Source organism: Coturnix japonica, chromosome 8, assembly GCF_054131305.1.
Source record: "Coturnix japonica strain WE chromosome 8, WE-NBRP24, whole genome shotgun sequence".
NCBI classification, from domain to species: Eukaryota; Metazoa; Chordata; class Aves; order Galliformes; family Phasianidae; genus Coturnix; species Coturnix japonica.
Window position 1 is genome coordinate 5186924 of NC_140670.1, and position 22150 is coordinate 5209073.

The window sequence follows — 22150 nt, forward strand, 5'->3', positions numbered from 1 at the left end:
GGACTGTACTTGACCTCCAAATCCACTACAAATACGCCCTAGCACCCGGTTTCCAAAAGGTTTTACTTACTTGTATTTTAACAGCAGCCACTGAACAAACCACAGTCCTACAAGGATCATGCCGTTAATTTCACAAATAGAAAAGGCCCATTGCACCCGATCAAAACGATCAAAAAATGCATCTGGTAGGGGAGGCTGCACCTCCTTGGGAGGCACTCGTTCGTGAACAACTGAAATAGTCACTGTGGTAAAGACGAAACAAAAAAGTGCATAAATAAAAGCCAGGAAAGTCTTCCCCCATTCCATGGGATACTGCAAGCGCTCTGGCTCTGGCATGGGGATCTTTATCATCTCCTTCTTATAACCATTTGGCACTCCGTTCAGCTTTGTTTTACTGCTAAAGCCATTTTCATGTGCGGTGTTGTTAATGCTGACACGGACGTGCCCGTTGACATGCCCATTTTTGTGAGCCTCTATGTGATGAGCCATTTTCAAAGTCTCGATCATGTGCAATAGCTGCTGGCCGCTGTCGGATGACACTCGGGAGAGAGGCGTCTTCTTGAAATCCTCCTCCGTCAGGTTGATCAAATCCTGCCCGGTGAAGCTTTTCAATGGCTCACAATACTCCGGCACAGCATTTTCCATTAGCCAATTTGTCACCTCCTCGGGTGACCACAACACCACTTCTTTCATCCTGCCAGGCAGCCAGGGCACAGTCTTACATCGATTTTAAAGTGGGCAGCAGTCACTGCGGCTCCAGCGCATCAGAAGGCTCCTCCTTGGCTTCATCTTGTCCGAGGAAGCAGTTTGGCAGGAGACAAGTCCCTGTCTCGAACCATTTGAGGTGAGCACCCGGGTGCTGTGGCAAGCGTAGCAAATGGTTCACTTCATATTCGTGTTGGCATTCTTCTTCCTGGGGAGGGGGGAAAAAAAAAAGTTACTTAGCATTTACCAAAAGTTTGCAATTCCTGTTCAAAGACAAAACTACCGCCAAAGAGTAAACAGACTCTGCCTTGGAAACAGAGATTGATTCAAGTGCCAGCCTTGCATGCACAAGCCCTATCCTCTGTGAGCTTGTTGCCACTTATTCCAGAGCCTTAACAATTTCTATGACAAACAGTGCTTCATAGATGATTTTAGGACTTATTTTGCTCTGACACGTGAGATACAGCTTTTAATCTCTTTCTCTGTGGAATCACCTAGGTTTGATGCTTGATAAAAGACGAAGCTTTGGATGAAGGCTCACAGCACTCTGGGTACACCACCTCTATTTGGTGTGCGTGCCAAGCATGTGCATGCACTAAAATACACAAAGCTAACAGAGATAAACGTTCTCCCTCGCAACTACCCTCACTATTTAATTCACAGGAAGAAAGGATACAGCTCTATTTTCTTTCTTCCTTTTTGCAGCGGGATCACATGTACTGAGAAAAGCTTTTAGACACAGATCGCTTCATTATTCAAGTGGTGTTTAGCAAATCGGTGTTTAGTTACAGAGCTCCGAACATGGAAAAACAGGACTGATTGAATTATGCATGTTAACCCACATTACACACCCCAAGCAGGCTCTCACTGGAGGATAGCTTGGCTTGATACCATCCCATACTGTGCTGTACTCACTGTGCTGCATTACCAGAAGGCATCTGAGCTCCTGGGTCCCACACTGGCTGCAGCATGAAGCTTGGCCATGAACCTGCACCCTCACACTGTGCCATGCTACCATCCATTTTGATGCCCATGATATTCCCATCTCAGGTGATATGCCACCAAAGAGTTCCACCAGCTGCCTCTGCGAGCTTTGCTTTACAAATTCAGCATGGATTTGGGGCTGTCAGAGCACTTGGCACACACCATGAGGTGGGGTAGTATTAAGGCTTTGCACTTGCATAAGCTGAAGAGAAATGCAGGGCAACAAAAATGCTTTCTCCATCTGCATCATAACCTGCTTCACTAAGGAGCCGGTATCTGATAATGAACTATAAATACAGATGTGATTAGCGTAATGATACCGATTGCACCACCACAATGACAACACAGGACAAAAACTGGTATCTCAAAAGACCCGTCACGAGACTGAGAGATGAAGCAACTTTGGCAAGTCTCCCAGCTCCCACCTCCTCATGTTTACACAACCTTTTCTCTATATTCACAGCAAATATTAAAGGAACTTACAGCTCCTCTTCCAATTGCAAAACAGAGAGCGCTGGGAAGCGAAGCTCTTCCCCCTACTTCGATCCCACCACAGAGAGGTTGGAATACCAAAACCACAGTTACACCAGGAGGTTTGACAAGCACTAGGGAACCTCCCAGGTTTCTCACTGGGAGATGCAATTGAGCACAACAAGCAAATCAGAGAGCAACTAGCTCTTTGATTAAAGGACAAGAGCTGCCTGCTGCCTTCAGCTCCACTCTCAGCCTGCTGGCCAAGGTACAGGAGCCTGCAATTTTCTGCCCACAGGTCTGCTTGGAGGACAACTAAGGACCCACGCTACATGTCATGACCTTATTTTCATTTCAGAAGTATTAACAGAAGGGATGCGGCTGTGAAAGTAAAATCTAGACCAGTGATCCCTAATGCCTTCCTCATGCTTGCACAGTGCTTTTATTCTCTAAGCAAGGACCTTTGCTGCCAAGGCAACAGTCACTATAGAAATCAGCTAAAAAACCAGCCATCTCAGAAACCTCAACCAGCTCCACACAGCCAAAGAGATTCACAAATCCTTTCCCATGCAGTAGGTGCATTTTAGTTGCAAACTCTGTGTCATTTGTCAGCACCCCCAAAAAGCTGAGATGATCGAGCCATTAGAAAAAGTATTGCTAAAACAAGCAATGCCTGGAGATATACACGGTTTAAAGATAAAAGGACGACGCTTTCTCTGTTGAAAATTAACATACACTGACATACCCACTGATGATGACTGCACACACAAGCAGGAAAAAAGCAAGTGCTGTAACAACTGAAGTTTTAATGCTCCAGCAAAGCAACCCAGCAGCCAAGTCCAAACACTCACCAGCCAGCTGAAGTTACACGGACACTAAATGTAGTCGGGAGGAAGCTCTCGTCCTGCAGTTTTACAGCACAAAACAAACTGCTTGTAACAGCAGCATGTGAGTCACGGTAGTAGTCACCTCCTCTACAGGAATTTGGTCATCACTCACAATAATGCTCCCACATCTCCCCAGCTGGATGTCCTGCAACTACAAAGTGCCTCTGCCTATCTCACTAACATGAGCTCTCAAGCAATGCACTGAACCAGCTCCCTCTCTGCAGGACACTGTTGCTTCCAAACCAGAAACTGCCCCTTGCACAATACTGCACTGCCAGCAAGCAAGAGATTGCTGGCATTTTAAAACATGAAGTGATACTGGCTTTGTGCCGTAAAGACAAATATTTGCAACTAGAAGCTAACTGGAAATATAAAACAGAGGCATGGACGAGTGGACAAGTTTCACAGAGCTCTGAGATAGGTTTCCAAGGTCAGCCCCAGACAGAAAACATCCTACAGACGTGAAGTTAGAGCAAGAATTACTACCAAGACAAAACAGGTCTTCAATCAAACTGCAAAGAAACTCCCACATACCCTCAATATCTGCTCACACAGTTTTAGAGAGAAAAAATTACCTGCATGCTACATAAACCCCCAAGCAGCCTGTTTTTGCTTTAGTTATTCTACAGGAAGGAAATAAGCCTACCGTCGTTTATAGGAGCAAAGCAATGTAAAATCCACTAGCAGGCAGGGATCTCAGCAGTACAGCACTGACTCAATGTCAGAGCTCAGCAGCAAGGATTTCAAACTGAAAGTATTTGCACTGAACCTGAATCAAGAAACAAGTTTCAGAGAGGAAGCACTGCTGGGGGGTATCCTTAAAGCTGTTGCACAAAGACATAACCTATATGGCATATGTGTGTATTCTTGGCTTCTTTGTAGGCCTAAATGTGTTTTCTCAACTTTATTCCTCACCCTTTCTGCAGCTCTGAAGTAGTGATGGAAACCAGCAAACACTTGGAGAAGGCTTCAGCTGACCAGCAAGCTCATTATCTGGCCAGTTGCTAAGCAGGGCTTTTGTTCTGACACTACGGAAATCCTGCTTTTAGTGATCGAGGGGTGGACAGGATGGGGTGGGGAGAGTAGCTGCTGGCTTTGCTTTAACTTTTGAAGAATTATTTCAGCCCCAAAAGACTCATCGTGCACCACAGGACCAGAAGAGCAGCCAGCATTTGTAGGAACAGCTAAGGGCTTTCCACCTATTGCAAGGATGGTCCAAGCATATCTGTCATTTTGTACTGCATGCTGCAGCACTGACATCCAAGTTCTTCAGTATTGCAACGCCTGCAGCAGGAATGGGATAGATATTGGTGTTTTTTGAATGGCTGCAATTGGAAACCAGTCTTCTGATCCCCCTACACACATGCTTTTAATTCTGTACAAAAAAAGATGCAAACAACAACCCACCTTCCCCCAGAGGCAATTTTCAACGGGAGAAAAAAATATCTAAATTCAACTTCTAAGAACTCTGTTTTGCAATTCTACCAGCTTACCTCACATATGGGTTAATCTGCTTTGACACTGGGATCTTTAATTCTTCAGCAAAGACTTCTAGAGCAGTACCAAAGCTGTCCAACAGCGCCCATCACTTCTGCACTAAGAAGAAAGCCCCCACAGACCCCATTCAAACCTGGCACGTGTGCTCTCTGGAGAGAAGCAGCCTGCACTCGGGAAGCTCCAAGGGCTGGCTGTTGTCTACATCACAGCTAAACCACATCCGTGCTGCACATTGGGATCTGGGTCAGGCAGAGGTAGGGCAGAGCTAGAAATAGAGCCCATGTCCTCGTGCAACCTTGGAGCTAACGGCAGTACTAAAATGCACATAGTGATACCTCCCTGCCTCTTGAAACTGTACAAACCTCCTTATGTCTGTATGGAAACAACAAGAGACCTCAAAGGGAAAAAGGATGACACCAAAAAAAGGCAGAAAAAGCATCATTTTCCCCCCAAGGCACAGAAATGGGGAAAGCACAGGATAGAGCAAGAGGATGGAAATAACAAGGTAAGAAGGAAGAGATGCAAAAGGCTTATCAAGTGTTCCATATTTTGGCTTGGTTAACCAAGTTGAAGTTGTTAAGAAAAAGAAGGAAAAGAAACCAATAAACACCACACATTTATCAAAAGAGAAAGGGAAGTTTTGCCCAGGGAAGCTGAGAATAATCTCGTGACCAATGGTAATGGAGCTCTACAATGCCAATGCCAGCACACTGTAAAACAGTCATGCAGACTAGGAAAATGAAAACCAGCAGAAAGTACAGCAAAAATAGAGCTTGCACTGAAGGCCTAAATCAGTTAATTGCCATATTTCTTAATATTTGGTCTTGTTCCTGGACTTGAACATGCATCCAGACCACAACAGCTGCTTCCTCCTGACGGCCTTTCCTTGAGCTCCAGCTAATGCAAAAAAAAATTGGGTTTGTGTGCCTAGAAAACTCAACCTAAAATATGCTTTCATTTCTCACTAGAGGTATAAATATTTTATTGCAATACATCACTTTTGAAGTCTGCCCAGCAGAACCAGATCAAAAAGCCTCCAAAGTCAAAGAGTCGAAATATAAGAAAACAAAATTCAGCATCATTTCTGGTGTAGCTATCCCCTAGCCTGATTTTTGAACCTACATTCCTTCTTTATCCAGCAGTAAACCGTTCAGGGTTGCCTACATCGAACACAGAGATATGGAAAGCATATTGTATGCAGAAGGAGATGAAGATTGCTCTTGCGCAGCTGGTTCGGATCAACCAGAAACCTGGAAAGCCTAGGAAAAAAAATGGCATTTTAGACTGCCAGCGAGTTAATGATATTCAATCCTATTGATGGGAACCTGCCTTACCAGAGCCAGACCTACTGAAAATTCAGACAAACTGCCCTGGCATCTTCCTTTTGTGGTTAATGCTAGAGACTATCTTGCAGTTCCCTTGCCAGACTTCAGCTGCATTCCTTCTCCTCTTCACTGCCAGCCACACTGATGCCAAATCTCCTGTCTGCAGTGGAGATCTGCCACTATCTGCCTTCAGCTTAATGGCAAAAACACTTTCACGTCCATTCAGCAGCATCCAGTACAGCTGGAGATGCATCCTTTCTCCACCCCAGCGGGGCCACGCACCATCTCTTCTTAAAAAGCAAAGAGTACCAGAGAAGGAGAGCAGAGCAGCTCTGTTTCCCACTCGATGGGTTTTTATTCTTTCCCCTTGCCTTTACAGAGATGACTTCAGGATAGTTGCAATCCCTCCCACTGGTTATAATACCAAGTCATGGGCAACTCTACTCTGATCTTCCCTCCAATAACAATTCAGCATGGAACCCACAGAACAGACACACACAACCTTTCTCCTGAGGATGTCCTGCATTCCTAACACTTTTCATTGCTGGACATTAGCAAAGCACAAACAGTGCTTACAAACACACCTGCTTCCATAGAACCAGTGATAGTAACTCCATGTCACCAGGTGTCGGTGGCCAAGACCATTGGCAGGATTACCCGAAAGCTTTGAGGTGAGTTCAAAGTCTACAAAACACTCGATCTTCCAATATTCATCTCAGCTTATTTTCAATGCTGTGATCAACTCTGCTCACCAATAAAGAACAGATGAGAGATAAGATAACAAGCTTGCATCTTGTTTCTGACTGCTCTGGAAATCACGAACATTTCAGTAACAGACCAAAAGCTTCAGAAGTTTCTCCTGCAGACACTGGAAGCACATAATGAGACCTTCATATCCACAGCAGCATGAGAAGTGCTCAAACCCAGCAAAGATGAACCCAAATAAACTGCAGCAAAGGAGATGAGGAAGAATTTCAATCTGTGCTCATGTGGATGGCAGAACTTTCCTTAAGCAGATGGGTGACACTCAGATTATTGATGTATTAAGGAAAGCAAGGCATTAACACCAGTGAGGTGCTGCTCAAAAATAACCAAAGTCTGACCTGCCTGTCCCAGCCACATCGCTGTTGCTCTTTTGACCAACACTAAGTTCAGCCAGTCCTGCTCCACGGCGCTGCTCCTTGATCTGTGCTCTGGCAAGCATCCCATAACTAGATCCAGTGAGCGAAAAGAACATTTTTAAGACCTTGCAAAACTGATAAAATATGACATTTTAAAAGGAGGTCATAAAAAAATAATCTTCCATGTAGAAAGACTGTGGAAATTGACAAGCAGTCCCTCATGCAAGCCATGCAGACTTTCAAAGCGCTGCTTGGACTGCTAAGGAAAAAACTGCACTGTTTTAAAAGAGATAAGATCAGGTGCTATCTAATCTTCAAACCAAAACATATCAAACAGTCACTGTAACGTGCATCTGGGGTTCGCTTGGGTTTCTTTTGCTTTGGTGGTTTCCATGGTGGTGAGGGTGGGGCTGCACATGCAAAAGCTGCAAAGAACAGAAAGGCACGTGAAATTTGCTTTTGAAAGCAAGTGTGTTGTATTGTTATCTGTCCTCAGGCACTCCAAAGCCTCCACTGGCTCTGAATATACCTATGTTCACAAATATTTCATGTGGGCACAGGGATGAAAGTACCGCAGCATAAATCCCAATGAAATATGCAGCTCACCCCAAGTTGCAGCACAATAGAAGTAAAAAAAACCCAACCTATTATAGTTTTTACTTCATGTCATCAGTGAAATAATGCAGGGACTTGATTTGATTCAGAGAAAAAACCGGTGCTGGTCTGACTCACTCTTGATCATCTGAATTATCAAAGCCTGGCAGCATCTGAAGGGCAGCACTGAGGGTAACCCTGCCCACAGCTGCAAGACGGCACCCCTGGGCTCACAGCTCAACACATTGCTCACTGTAGGCGCCTTACAGCACGGCCCAGTAGTAAAACAGCATCTTCCATCAAGTACAGGCAAACCAAGATGATTTTGCATTCCCATCTGCCTCGCTGGGATTTCTCGGCCTGCCCAGCGGGCACAATGGATCCGCAGGAGATGGGCAGTGCAGAGCAGAGCTGGAGGCTCTCCTCATTTTCTGGATGAGTAACAAGGAGGGATGGATGTCTATAAAGTGTCAGGAGATCCTGGGAAAGAGCAGCACGAGCAGCAGGAAGGACAGGATATATAAACAGCACCAGGACAAAACCAGGAAACTTAATTCACAACTTCACTAAAAGCCATTTTTTGCTAAGTAACCAATTTCCTTGCACTCTCTGTTAAATAAAATATGAAGGGCAGGCAGGGACGTAAAATATACATGCATGCACTTACATAGGCAGTAGGTCCTGGTACTGTAGGTGCTGCACAAACTGTTGGTGACAATGGGATGCATGTCCCCTGATGGAGGACACAGACCTCAGGGTCAGTCAGTAAGCAAGGAAGTTTCATACCAGCAACTGCTGCATCCCGATTCATCCTGGTGATCCACATTGAAACAGACACTAAATTAAGAGAAATCTCTCTTTTTAAGAGCAGAAGACTGACAAATAAGACAGTGGGACAGATCCCAAGCCACGTGGCAGCCTGCAGCTGCCTCCTCCTTAATTACTCAGAGGCTCTGTTTACCTGCGTTAAAAGGGACTTGGAGACAAGAGTTCCTTCTTGTTTCAAAACACTTTTCAAAGCTCTACGTAAAGCCGCATTTATTGATACAGACCCGTGATGTGTGTTTGATGTCTGGACTAGATGATCTTTGAGGTCTTTTTCAACCTTAACAATTCTGTGATTCATCAGAAGAGCGAGCTGAACTGCATTACACCAGAATCTAACAAAAATAGGAAGAAAGGCAGTATTCATCCCAAACCAAGACCTAGACCAAAACAGCGGGTGCTCATGCCCTATGGAGCTCTTTATTTCCTATTTTTTCCCCTCTAACCAGCTGCAGCACCCGCTCTCTCCTCCCTCCTTTCCCCACTCTCCTGCAGTTCTCTCTGAGTCCTGCCTAATTCCTCTTCCTCTCCCTCTTTCAAAGGTTTTCAAAGGAAGGAGAACCAACCTGAGAGGATCAGGAGGTCTGCAAAGCAAGGACGGCCGCGTTGAGCAGTGATCTCTGGCTGCAGAAATGAAAGGCACAGCAGGCTCTGTAATCACTCAAAATAAACTCCTCTGACGGCAGCTCCTGTGCTGACCGCTCGGCTGTGCCTCTGCAGACTGTTACAGAACATTAAGCATTAACAAAACTTTTTCCCCACATCAATCTCATTCGGTAACAGAGCCTTCAGTCTGACTAACTGAATTACTGGATCCATTCTTTTCCCACCCTTCTCTCACAAGCTGCAAAAACCAGGCATGGAAAAGAAAAAACACTTGTAAATAGTCCCTTTGCTAAATAGCTGTGATTTTATTACACGGGGAAGATAATCCTACCACTGAAAAATATTTATGGTTTAGGAGAGGGTTGTTTATGTAAGTTTAGTAGCTCAGAGATCAAAACAGGCGCAAAGTTTTCTCCTGGCTGAGGGATTACTTGTACCTCCTGGAACAGCTCTTTGGTTTCTCCAAAACACAGCCCTGTGCAAACTGCTGGAGCTTCAGAACAGATAAGCTGCACAAGGAAATCCCTGAAAACAATGAACCTTAATGCAGCTGAAAGTTGCTTTGAGCTCTGGTTTTGAATTTGCAGTAGGGTATTTGCTCCTCCTAGCATTTCACATGCCTATTGCACAATGAAGTCTCTTATGAATGTATAATATCATACCCAGGCAGAACACATTCAGTAAGTGAAAGTAAGGCCCCAGTACTTCTCATGTTTTCCAAACTGCTCCAATAAACCTTCTCCATCAACTATTGGAATATGAGCAATACAAACAGCAAAGTCAGTCTCCTTGTAACTTTGTACTTAAATTACACAGACTGACATGAAAACTAAATGAGCCCCAACTAGAAATAGCCACACACATGCTGCAGCTGCTTTCACCCCAAGCTGAGAGCCAACAATACCAACGCCAAGCATTTGAGATGCTCACCTGAATCCAGCTCCTGCACACCTCAGGTTACCTGTTCCAGAGGAGTTAAACAGTCTTCTTGCAGGCTCTAGGCACTCAGATCCCCTCCCCTCCGGCCCTACACCCCCACCCTTCTCTCTTGTACGACCACATGGTGGAAAACTCCTGTTTTCCTGGCTGGTCTTTCTGCTGGGTGAGGCAGCCAAACCAGCTGCGCAGTCACACAAGCACAAGCAAGTCCTTCCCCTTTCGGTGGCGGCAGCGAGTCAGAGTAGCTCAGCTGAATGTCGAAACCATACCTTGAGTTTCCTAATCTCCCTTTCTATTTTTAACTGGAGTCCTTCCCCCCCGTCTCCCCCTTCCCCTGCCATGCAGGCAGCTGCAGAGAGCAGCTGGTGACAACGGAGAACTCCATCAGGGCAGTTTTCCTGGAAAATGCCATCCACAGTCCTACAGCAAGTGCACGAGCAGCAGCTGATGTGCTCTCCAGTGCTCTCCTGCACATACAAATCAAGACAGCTGAAACTGGGCTGTCTGCCCTCTCTGTCCTTCAGGTCTTGTGGCCAGGACAGTGGAGCATCACTACCCAGAGGACTGCTGCTCTCCTGCCACAGCTCATGCAAAGCAGCTGAAGTGCCAGACAGCGCCTCTTATCCCTAAAATGCCCAAGGAGAAAGGCACAGACAGGTAATGGAGAAGCAGCTCACAGGACAGTAGCCAGCAGCCAGCCCCTAACTCTGCTGCATTAGAACCTGAACCACCTGACAGAAGTAGGATGCAGGGCTACAGATCCCACCAACCACTCAAAGGTTTGAGCTCATCTCCTCCACATATCCAATATTAGGCATAACACACACACTCTGAATTCTCTCCTTGTACAGCGGAACAGCTTTAAAATGATTGGCTTTAAAAAACAATACACAGTCACTCTGTAAAGTCAGTCAAGCAAGGAGGGCACTTTCCTATAAGGCCAGAGTTGTTCTGAACCTCTGCAGGCTGATGGAAGGCGGGGGATGCAGAGCACAGGCTGTGCAGGGCGCCCAGCCACATGGAACAGCACAAGGCTGGGCTCTGAGTATTGCAAGGAGCACACGCTCCTCATAAGTGGAAGGAGAGGCAGGTCACCCACCTAAGGGAAGTCTGGCTGAGAGCTCATCATCTCAAAGGGTACGACTTGGTGAGAGCAAGTTAAAACACTGATTCTGGCTCAGACTGGTAGATTCAATCCACCCGGATTCTAGGAAACAAAGTCACCAAGCAGATCAGCCCATCAGTCATTAAGTTATTTAAAATTAAGCTTTGTTACTGAGTCACAGGACTTACGGGCAGCTGAGTAATGCTGCTGTGGCAAAAGGTGATGGGACTCAGCGGGAGCTGGGACCTTGTGTTAATGATTTACCCGCTAGTGCTGGATACGTGGTTTATTGTTATCTGCCTTCCTGCCTCAATCTGCATAACCAAATCAGCTGGCACATGAGGAAGGGACTTTAAACAGAGGTGAATGCTTCAAAGATCACTTAACCAATGTGAGTTTAAAAATACACTCCATTTATGTCTGTGTGTGTGTATACATATATACGCAAAAAAAAAGTAATGCCTGGAGGTCTCCTCGGTGTGTGTAAACATATGCCTGTGTATGCAAACCAACACCTCACTGATGGATCTGCCCAACCTCATCCCACTTCCACAGAGAGATTCCAGAGCAGAATTACCTGCAGATGTCTTCCGTGTCACTCCATCAGCATCAGTTCTGTGAACTCTTCCCACTGAGCGCATAGATGAGAAATGGCAGGACTAATGACATGGCACACTACAGGCCACGGATTCCCTGTTGCACAAATGACACCACGTTTGCCTGGGTCAACACGTAACAACAGGGCAGAGGACAGCAGCCAACTTCATAAATCACTTCTCGTAAGAAATGCATTCAAATTTGACCAGAATGCTCCTGCTTACTCCTGCAGGTCTCATCTTTATACCTTATTTTCCTAGCCACCTATGGCTGTGTAGATTCAGAAGCCAGAAGGCATGAAGCACAGCCAGCCTTGTTCTCCCATGGCTGAGGTGGGGCTAGGAGGAGGGCAGCTTGACGACTATTGCAGGTAATTAGGAGCGAGCTTTTGCAACATCTTCTTAACACGTTTAATCATTATGCATTTAAATATTGCATGTGTCCATGCAGATGCAACTTAATATCACGTAAGCCCTAAACAAATTAGAAGAAATATGTTTAATTAACTTTTCCAAAGTACTTGCAAAACTTTCTTCTTGTTGTTTAGTTGTCATTTTCCCCTTTCCTACAGGCTTTTGCAAGGACATATTCAGATTAAAGGGTTACCAGGGAGGACAGCCTGAAGTGGTTCTAGCATTTTCCTTCCAAAGGACAGTAGATCTGGGAGTTGTACTTCCAGTTAAGCAGCTGCTGCTTTGCTTCACATCTACCTTCCCCAGCACTGCTGTGGATGAAGATCACTACAAAAATGCCTCAAGTCAGCCATGGAGTCTGTGCCTGTTAGTTCCCAATCAGGAGATGAGCTATGTGACAGAATGCTAGATCTGAGGCTGATTGCTGGCACTTCAAAGAAATAGCTACTACTGAGCTTCAGTACAAATGTTTCTTTGTGGCTCCAAGCAGCACTGACACTGGCTGGGGAGCATCCTTCCTGAAGGCTGGATGGGGGAAGGCCTTCTTCCTTGCCCTGACACCTTAAATCTGCCTAAGTACTAAAAGCAAAAGGTCACAGCAAGTAAATTATATTGGGTCACCTCCTTCCATGCCCATCAGGAAATAAAGCCTAGTGGAAGCAAGAGGTCCTACCCACTCACACCAATGTGACCCAATCCAAGTCCCAACATTACCTCCAGCTGAGCCACAGGCTTGGCCAGGAAACCAAAAGCAGAGAGCTGGAAAAGTGGTTTTGTATAAGAAGAAAGAAGAATGCCCAAGAAGGCAAACTCTGTGAAAAGGTCAGCAAAAACAAAATCCAAAGGCAACTTTAGAGGTGAGATATGTCAGTTATTAAAGGGCTTCCCCTTAAATTACTAAGCAGCACTTAAAATCACTTTTCCTAAGCTGAAATGCCTTTTTAAAGGAAACACAAAGTTGAGAACATTGGTAAGTTTCAAACAGCTTTGAACGACTGCTCTGTGCTCTCAGCTCTGTGACCCTAGAAATGAAGCACTTCTTATCAATGAGATGTTTTCCTAATGAATTTAAAGAGGAAAATCCAAAGCTACTTCATCTGTATTACAGCATTAACAGCCATTATCTCTTCTATGAGCGAAGCAGTTAAGAGAGGATGTTTCCTTCTGAAACGGAAATATACCATAATTGGGTTCTGACGTATACTGGAATTACAAGTCCATCTTTCAAACAAACTTTCCTAACTGCCTGGTTAAGTATTTAGCTGTATCCAACACAAAGGGTAACTCTGGAGGTCCACGAGACACTCATCAGCTCCAGCAATTGCACTCCCAGAGAGGAACGCTGTGTCATAGAATGTGTGACTCACAGATCAATGTCCGGAGGAAACCACACTTTTGTTTCTCTCCCTATAAAAAACTCAACCTGCTTTTAACTTTAACCACCTTACGTGAATAGAGATCTTTCTGTCAACAGAGAAGCTATTTCAGCTTGCTTGAACACGTGTGCGAGACCAAAGGTGTACTTTAAATCACCAGCAAAAAGGATGGTTACACAGCCTGCCACCAAAGCAGAGACACCTGCAGGCTCAGAGGGGCACCAGGGAAACACACTGTGCTGCTGTATGTACACACGTGGCTGTACTCTGACCCCATGCCAGTTCTGTAAGAAGGAAGCTTTCTAACAGTGACAAAGAAAAAGCTGCTACTTTCAAACTCACCACTGCAGCCACTGGGACACTTGTCACATGGCAGGGAGTTTCCCCACGTGTGACTCCATCCCAATTCCACACCTACAGTCTGCCATGTGCCACTGCTATTCTCCGTGCACTTATTTGTCTTCTGACAAGTTCCATTATGCAGGTGTGTCCAAATCATCCGGCTAAAGAAGTCACCACAGGGGAATGTCAGACTGGTTTAGTTGTTTCAAAACCAAAACCTCAACCCAAACGCCTCTGTTACAGGCACCTAACAGTTTGTTTTTTCACTAAATGCTGTAATGGGACACACTGATTTTTCTATCAAAGAGTTAATTCCTTTGTTATCTGCCCTACATCTCACTATGACCCTGCTGGTTCTGTGTACCAGCAGTTTGGGACATAGCAGGTGCTCTGGCTTCTGAAAAGCCTTTGACAGAGCAACCTGTGTTTTGCCTTCATCAGAAACACCACATGTAAGGATGGAAGGCAGCTGCTGCCATCCAGGAACAATAAAGAACCTTTCCAAACAGCGGCCTCACTGATCTGAGGCAGGGCTGGCTGCATATAGCAAGTCACTGATTTATTATGCATAAACAGAGCCAAAACTTGGGCCATACTTGGGGCTTACGCACAGCACTGCAAGGCAAACATTCTTCCTTTCAGAAAATGAAGTGGTTCATACTGAACACGCATCTCACTAATGCACTGAACTGCTGCCTCGCAGGCCCGCCCAGCAATCCCCCTGTTCTCTAACAGTGAGATCTGAAATTGTTAATGCTGGTTTCTATGCAAAGAAGGTGCAGACAAGTGAGAGAAGTATTTTGTCTCCTCAGATTTCCTCTACCCTTCTGCAAATGCCAACTGCAGGCTTTGCAGACACCCTCTGACCATCCAGAGGAGTTTCTTATTAACCTACAACACTTGAAAGCACTTTCCAGTAAAAGTGAAATTAACATCTTTAAATAAAATAAAAAAAAGCAAGAGTTAATATGTGCCTGTTTTGCACCAGAGGTCAGTGCCAGGGTTTCTGCCTGTGGAAAAGGCTTTTTTCCCATAAACCAGCTCAGCCTCACATCCTGAGCGCTGTTTGCATACCATGAGAGTTGCACTGAATGCAAATCAGAGAGAAATCCAACTCCTTAGCCTGCAAAATATTTGCACAGTGTGTCAGCGGGGTGCTTAGGAGGGTTAAATGCTCCTAAACACACAACTGACCCCTGCTGCTCCCACAGCAAGCACCTTGTCCTCTCTGGCAGGCCCAGGCAGCAGCCCCTGGGGGCTGTGTACCCCCCTTCAAAGACTCTGAAGACAAAACTCTAGTTAGTTTTTGATTAATCACTGCCTCCAGCTCCATTTTCTTCCCACTGGCATAACTGAAAGAAAATATTCAGAGGTTAAACACCACCGACTCAGGTATACGTACCTATCCAATGGCATATTAATAAGCATGATGCGGATTAATAGCGCAGAACGAGGCTTCAATTATCCACTTCTGCCATCCTAAGGGCAGGGGGAACACCACCAGAGAAGCGATAAGGAGCAGTCTGCAGCATGGCCTGGTGTTACGTATCCCACGGCAGCACAGCAGGCACTATCAGTGCCTCACAGGCGGGAGCTGTGCAACATCATCACCTCACACGTGTTCTTTTGGCACCGCTTCTCCCAGGGACACTGCAAGCACTGGTTTCAAAGGCTGATCCAGTGAACGTGGAGCAATAAGCAGATGGAAAGGAGCTCAGAGATCCTGAGGCACTCAGGGCAGAAGGATAAGGAGATCATCAGGGCGGTGTGCATACACAGCCCTTCCTGCTCCTCCCCAGGAAGGGTAGACGCACAGCAGTGCAACAGCACAGGCTGCTTCTGGAACAGCCCAAACCATGGCCGTGCTGCCTGCTCTGCCAACTGCTAGAGTGAGATAAAAGCATTCCTGCTTCCTATTTTTGTATACTGGCCTGCTCTTGTTTTTCTAGCCCTGACTGCTGCGATGCAGATGAGAAACACAAAAGGACAAAGATCGAAGCGCTGGTTGCTTAGCACAGGCTGTGCTCCTGACCCCAGGGACATCAGTAGGACATGGTCCTACAGGGAGAGCATTACTGCTTCCTGCAAGCACGAAAAACAGTGGAGAATCTATTACAACAAAAGTTTTCCCAATACTAACAAGACAAATATACTACACTATACACACAGTACAGTAATTGCTTTAATCTAAATATCTTCAGTATCTCTTTGCATGGTGGCATCTGTGTTGACTTCTTGTCTTAATTTGACACCGGTCAGAAAAGAAAGACTACATTCATAACTGTGTTTGTTACATTCATAACTGTTTGTTACTGGAATAGTTAAACAGAGAAAGACTCTTCCCCTTCACCAGCTTACTGTCCTTCCCAAGTGATAATCTTCTGCCATTCATCAGGCTCTCCCTTCTTGTTAAGAGAAGATAAAAAGAAAGGCTTTATCTTGCACGTTCAGCCTGGGTTTGCCTCAGATGGAGGGATTCCTTCCAAAGCAAATACTCCTGCAATGTAACAGGGTGTGTATATATATATATGTATATATATATATATACACACATACCAAGGGAGAAGGAAAAACCGCCCTGCTATAGATACTGAGTTACATTAGGAAAGGCATAAGGAGAATATGAAAGAGAAACAAAGACTCTATTTTTCTATAGCTACATGCTAGACACTGACTGAGACACTAAAACCAGGTTGATTGCTCTGAAGTAAATATCGAATTCATCCAATGGCAGGGTCACTTTGTTACATTAGGAAAGACATAAGGGGAGAAGAACACAGAATAGAAATGAGTACCCATAGCAAGTTTGCAGATGACACAATGGGGAAACATACAACAGAGTGTCACACTGCCCTGAACCTTGACAGTATGGAGCAAAGGGCAGACAGGAACCTCATGGAGTTCAAATAAACGTAAAGGGAAGTCCTTTGCTTGGGGAAGGATAACCCTAGGCACCAACACACAGCTTTGCTAAGGAGCCGTGGTTCTGGTTGACATCAGGCTTCCATAAGTGAGTAACACAATGATTAAAGAACTGCACTCTCTCTGCTATAGAGAGAAGTGAGAAAGCTGGGAGTGTTCTGCCTGCAGATGAGAAGAAAAACTAACAAGCTGCCTCATTCTTGAGGTTGAGATTCAGCTTCCAGTACTCAATAACTCACCTTTGCTACACTTCTGCTTTCACAATGGCTCTTTTCTTCCCTCAGTGACATAGAGGTCAGAGATTGGAAACACTGAAATACTAGTCCAAAGTTTCACCAGACTGCATGGTATCATCAGACTCCTTTTATCTCTTACAGCTTAAATCTCTCTGGCCTGTTTTGTGTGTTTTGGTGCTGCTGTTGTTTTGTTTTGTTGTTGGTTGGCTTGGCTCTATCATGCATTTTGCCACTGGTGTTTCATTAAAGCAGGGATTGTGCTTCTCATGAATGGAGCACCCTTGAGATGGGGAGAGCTGCACCAAGTGATGGCAAGCAGGAAAGTCTCTGACCTTCAACTCCCAGCTGCCTCCAGCTCTACTGCAAAGGGTGAACACAGGCTGTCCTCCAGAACAAAACTGCTCCCAGTGATTCTCGGTCAATTAACTTAATGCTTAACACCACCATTAGCGGTCACCACCACTCAGACACCAGCCAATTTAGGCTTCAGGCAATAGGGAAAAATCTCAGTATGTAACACTGCCATGACTGAACTCCAGAAGATTTCAGTAGGAAAGACCTACATTATTTAGTATTGCTGGCAACACCAACATATTCACCACAGCCCTTTGTAAGTCACAAGAAAAATTTATTTACAGAAAGGGCTTTTAAGCACTGGAATGGGCTCCCAGGGTAGGTGGTTGAGTCACCATCCCTGGTCGTGCTCAAAAACCATTTGGATGTGGTGCTCAGGGCTATGATTGAGTGGAGGGTTGTTAGTTAGGGTAGGATGGTTGGGTTGTGGTTGGACTTGATGATCTTTAAGGTCTTTTCCAACCTGAGTGACTATGATTCAATGATTCTCCATGCAAGCTGATTGCAAGGGATCCCTGGGAAAGGTTTATTAAAGATTAGGGTCTTCCATTCTAATTTTAACCTGTGGGCATTTTTAGGGTCAGTAAACCCAGGAGACCATATAATCCTCACACAGATTTTTTCCTCCTCCTGCTATTTCAGAAAGTTATTCAGAATTTCAGGGACTATTATGTGCTATTTTGTTTGTTTTGTTATTTTTAAATCACTGCTTACCTTACTGTCCAGGAAGCACTAAATTACACCACACTGTTGGACCAGGAAAGCAAGCCTGATTGAAAAGAAGGGGACACAAATTCCCACAGGAAACAACAGTTTGCACAGAAATCCTTTGCAGCTTGTATAATCCATGGTAGGGAGCAGAAACTTCCATTTCCTTTCCTTCCCATGCCAAAAATACAGAGCAATTCTCCATTCCATTCCCAAATAGTTGTGTTTAGCATCATATGGGCTCTGCTGGTGCCTGTAAAGCTATTTCATTCACCCAGGCTCTCTCAACACTTATTTTGTAGCTGGGCTCAAGCACAGCTACAGTGCAAACATACTTGTATGCACACCTATGGGATCAGCTAACAGGACACAATGGCACCATGACTCAGACATCTAGAAACCCAAAGGCACCAGCCGGTATTCCCCATTTCACAGGCACCCCACCACAGCTCCCACAGGAAAACATCCCTAATGGCAGCAGCTGGCACAGTCCACTCTGTATTCTATGGCTTTCCTTCGGTTGCAGTATTTTGTAAACAAAAAAGGAGACCATGGCAATCCTCCTCAGTGAATGGGTGTTAGCACAGCACCAGGGCTCTACTTCCCCAGTTGTTTCCGGTCCATGCTGCTGTGAGGAAGTTGTGCCTTGTCACAGCTCCAGTTCTGTTTGAACTGGTTGGCTTGTGTCTTTTAAACCACCAGGCATTTAATTCTTTTAAACCATAAACCTACATGTCCATGGCTCCAAAAATAAAAAATAAAAATAGAAAAGCTACCCTCCTCTCTCTGAACTCATAGATGGTTTTGTCCTCAAAAGCAAACTTCCTGTTATTTGGTTCAGTAATCTGTAGCAGTGGACTTTAAACTCCACACTTCTCTTCTGATGTTTTTGTTTCCAATGCAGTCATCCACCACACACACACTTCACTTTATTTGCATTACATCAGCTTTCAGTATCATATCCCATTACACTGCTTTCAATTACTTCACCAGACCTGATCACATATATGTTGAGAGGTCATGCCTGAGAGCCCCAGCAGCTGGGCACAAGGGGATTTTTTTTTTGTTATTTTTAGATGGGTTTACACTGTAAATAATTATAGCACAGTGAAAACACTTCATCCTAATCCTCACCTCGTGTGAGCCCTAATCCAGATCTAATACCACAGGTGGGTTTTCTGTCTGGTGGCAAAGCCAAGAAGCTAAAAATGAATGCAGGTTACCAAATCCATGCCTTGGGATGGAGCCTACCATGAACCAAGATTTACCAGTGTGCTGACCACTGCTTCTTCCAGTTTTAGGGCACTTCTGGGTATATTCAGGAGCTTCAGCTTTGTGCCCCTGCAGAAGCCCCAAAGTCTCCAGGAAGTGTGGCTGTTTCACATGGTAACCAAGCAAACAAACTCTGCAGCACCAAGCAGCATGTGGTGCAAGGTTACTTCCTACCTGACTCACCCCAGGCATCAGCTCACAGACTGCAAAGCTTTGGTCAAGCAAGGCACCAAGTTATCCGAGGCTACTTCAGCTATCATCTGCTCTTCAAGACCAATCTTTGAGCACCTGAATTTTCTGCCTATGCACATCTGTTCTTCATTAGTTACCAACAACCTCAAGTCATGCAGAAGCCAAGAAATCTCACATTTAATCTGTTCCTCCAACATGCAGCCCCAGATACACACTAGTTGACAAGAGGGCATCTGAAAAGAGAAAAGTGGTACTAATTACATCCATACAAAATTAAAATGCACACTTCTGCAGCAACTTTAACATAGATGACATTACCTTCCTCTAAAGCATAGCTTTGATAACGTTTCTCTGAGCCAGAACCAGCTCCTCCTATCCAAAAGCTGCTCCATGCCTTTGTCTACCTACCTCTGTTGTCCTTCACTGAACCTGAGTTAAGCTGCAACAGCAACCCAAATGACCTACATTCTGTGTTTAAGAAGTTTAAGAGCTATAGTTTTTGTTTGAGTTTGGATTACAGCTAACAATGCTTGGAGCAGAGGAAAGAGACTCTGATTAAAGCTCCCTAGTTAAGCCACTCATTACAGTGAAGAAATGCAAAGAGTGACTGTCATCTGCTGTTGCCCCTTTCCTTTTTACTAGGCAGCTGTGTGCACACAGTGGTGCATTTGAGTTGAGAAGCTGAGCACATTGCATACTCCCCCCCCCACGCACACACAGAAATGAGCTTCCTTTCTCACTGGCTGATGTAAGTCTGTAAAACTGAAAGCTACAGTCAACCTACTTAGTCAAGTAACAGACACAAAAGTGTTAAGTTTAGTCTACCTTGATTTCAGCGAGGCTTTTGATACTGTCTCCCACGACATCCTTATAACAAAGCTGAGAAAGTGTGGGATAGATGAGTGGACAGTGAGGCAGATTGAGAACTGACCGACTGGCAGAGCACAGAGAGTCGTCATTGACAATGCAGAGTCCAGTTGGAGACCAGTATCTAGAAGTGTTCCCCAAGGGTCAGTGCTGGGTCCGGTCTTGTTCAGTGTCTTCATCAATGACATCAATGAAGGCCACCTTCAGCAAGTTTGCTGATGACACGAAGTTGGGAGGATTGGCTGACACACCTGAAGGCTGTGCTGCCATTCAGTGAGACCCGGACAGGCTGGAGAGCTGGGCAGTAAGAAACCGGATGAGGTTTAACAAAAGCCAGTGTAGAGACTTGCACCTAGGGAGGAAGAATTGCATGCACCAGTACAGGCTGGGGGATGAGCTGCTGGAGAGGAGCTCTGCTGAGAGGGACCCGGGTGTCATTTAGAGAAACAGCAGCTACAACACAGCTCCTTGTCTTATCTCCTTCATTAACAGCTTTCAAGCTGCCAGTACAGCTATGGTTAACGAGCAGGAGATGAGAAGAGACATCCCCATAGCTACTGACAGGTAAGCTATCTGAGCTTCAGAACACGTCTTCAGCGACGAAAGAGCACAAAGAGGATGCCGAAAGACAAGTGACAGCTCGAGGAATACACAACAGTTTTCAAGTAATTCCTGTGATGTAGAGCAATATTGAAGATCACAGCATTCAGTGAGAATTAGATCATCCATTTAGCAGTCGGTTTGCCAGATAAACTGTCTGGGGGTTTGGACAGCATTAGCAAAAACTGCATAGCAATGCAAAACCAGAGTCTATGCTTTTGCGTTCCCAATTTTCAACTGCCTGCCCACTGAAAATTAATTCACAGAAAATAAAACACAGCGAGAGAAGAGCAAGTGAGGTACCACAACCGATAAGGAGCGTGTTATCCCTGCTGACTGCTGTGCCCAGACCTGTCATTCTGAATCTACCCTGCCTACTGAGATTGATTTCAAAGCTGCTTCTGGCTTCCTTAACGCTCCTCATGCATGACAACCAGTTTCAGAACAGGGAGCCAGACAAATTGGCACAATGAAGGGCATCTATGGTGTCAGATGCAGATTGTCCAGGTTTTAGGCTAAGGACATGCCTTTATTTGAATCAGTGACAGCTTCTACCACGCAACTGAAGCAACTTTAGGAGCAGTGAACAGATCTGAGTAATAAAAAGTGTTTGTGCAAAGCACCTCTACTGCCAGCTGCCCTCCCAGACATGCTATGCAGGTCAGGGCGTCCCCAAGGCTGTATTTACAGGAGCATTCCAAGAAGCAATTAGCAAAGCTTGGGGAATTTAACCATATGTCAATGTCTGGTGGCTGAAGCAAAGTGCTCTGCAGCCCAAGAAAGGGCAGGGAGGAACCTAGAGGCATGGTCCATGCAAGATGGCATTTCAGCCTGCCTGGCTGCAGCCTGGACACACATGTCCTTTAACAGCTGGGACAAGCAGCCATCAGCATTTTAGTACCAAATACTCTACCCATCCTTTCCTACGTACTTATCACTATGGAACAAAATCAGATATAGCATTTTGGCTTCCTAAGAACTACATGCAAATCTCCCCAGGTACATGCTCAGCCTCCTAAGGAAGTGAAAGAAGTTCCCATAAAGCTGTCACTAAGTGCTTTTCAGATGGAGCACACACATCTGTACATCGGCTCTGCAAGCAGGGCACAGGGGCAGCTACCTGTTTTGATCCTTGCCCATGATGGGACATCAAACCCCAATAGAAAGCTGGGAACCTTGACAGAAATTCAGAGGAAACTAAAAAGGAGCATG

The 22150-nt window shown here is 45.3% G+C and overlaps 1 protein-coding gene across 10 annotated transcripts in view; it reads right to left on the reverse strand.

The window, feature by feature from the left end:
- The window catches only part of SGMS1 (sphingomyelin synthase 1), a 40902-nt gene that overhangs the window by 9396 nt on the left and 9356 nt on the right, over positions 1–22150 (reverse strand). For 6 of the 10 annotated variants that reach the window (XR_014948477.1, XR_014948478.1, XM_015866157.3 and 3 more), the window contains one exon: positions 71–913. Coding sequence is in view for 8 of the 10 variants with exons in the window: in XM_015866157.3 (XP_015721643.1) it covers positions 71–693 (623 nt within the window). In the remaining 2 variants the exon portion in view is untranslated. Of the gene's footprint in view, positions 1–70; positions 914–3011; positions 3316–8975; positions 9131–9945; positions 10188–15189; positions 15612–22150 lie in introns of those variants that run through there. The other 4 variants (XM_015866156.3, XM_015866164.3, XM_015866158.3 and 1 more) reach the window with 4 other exon arrangements.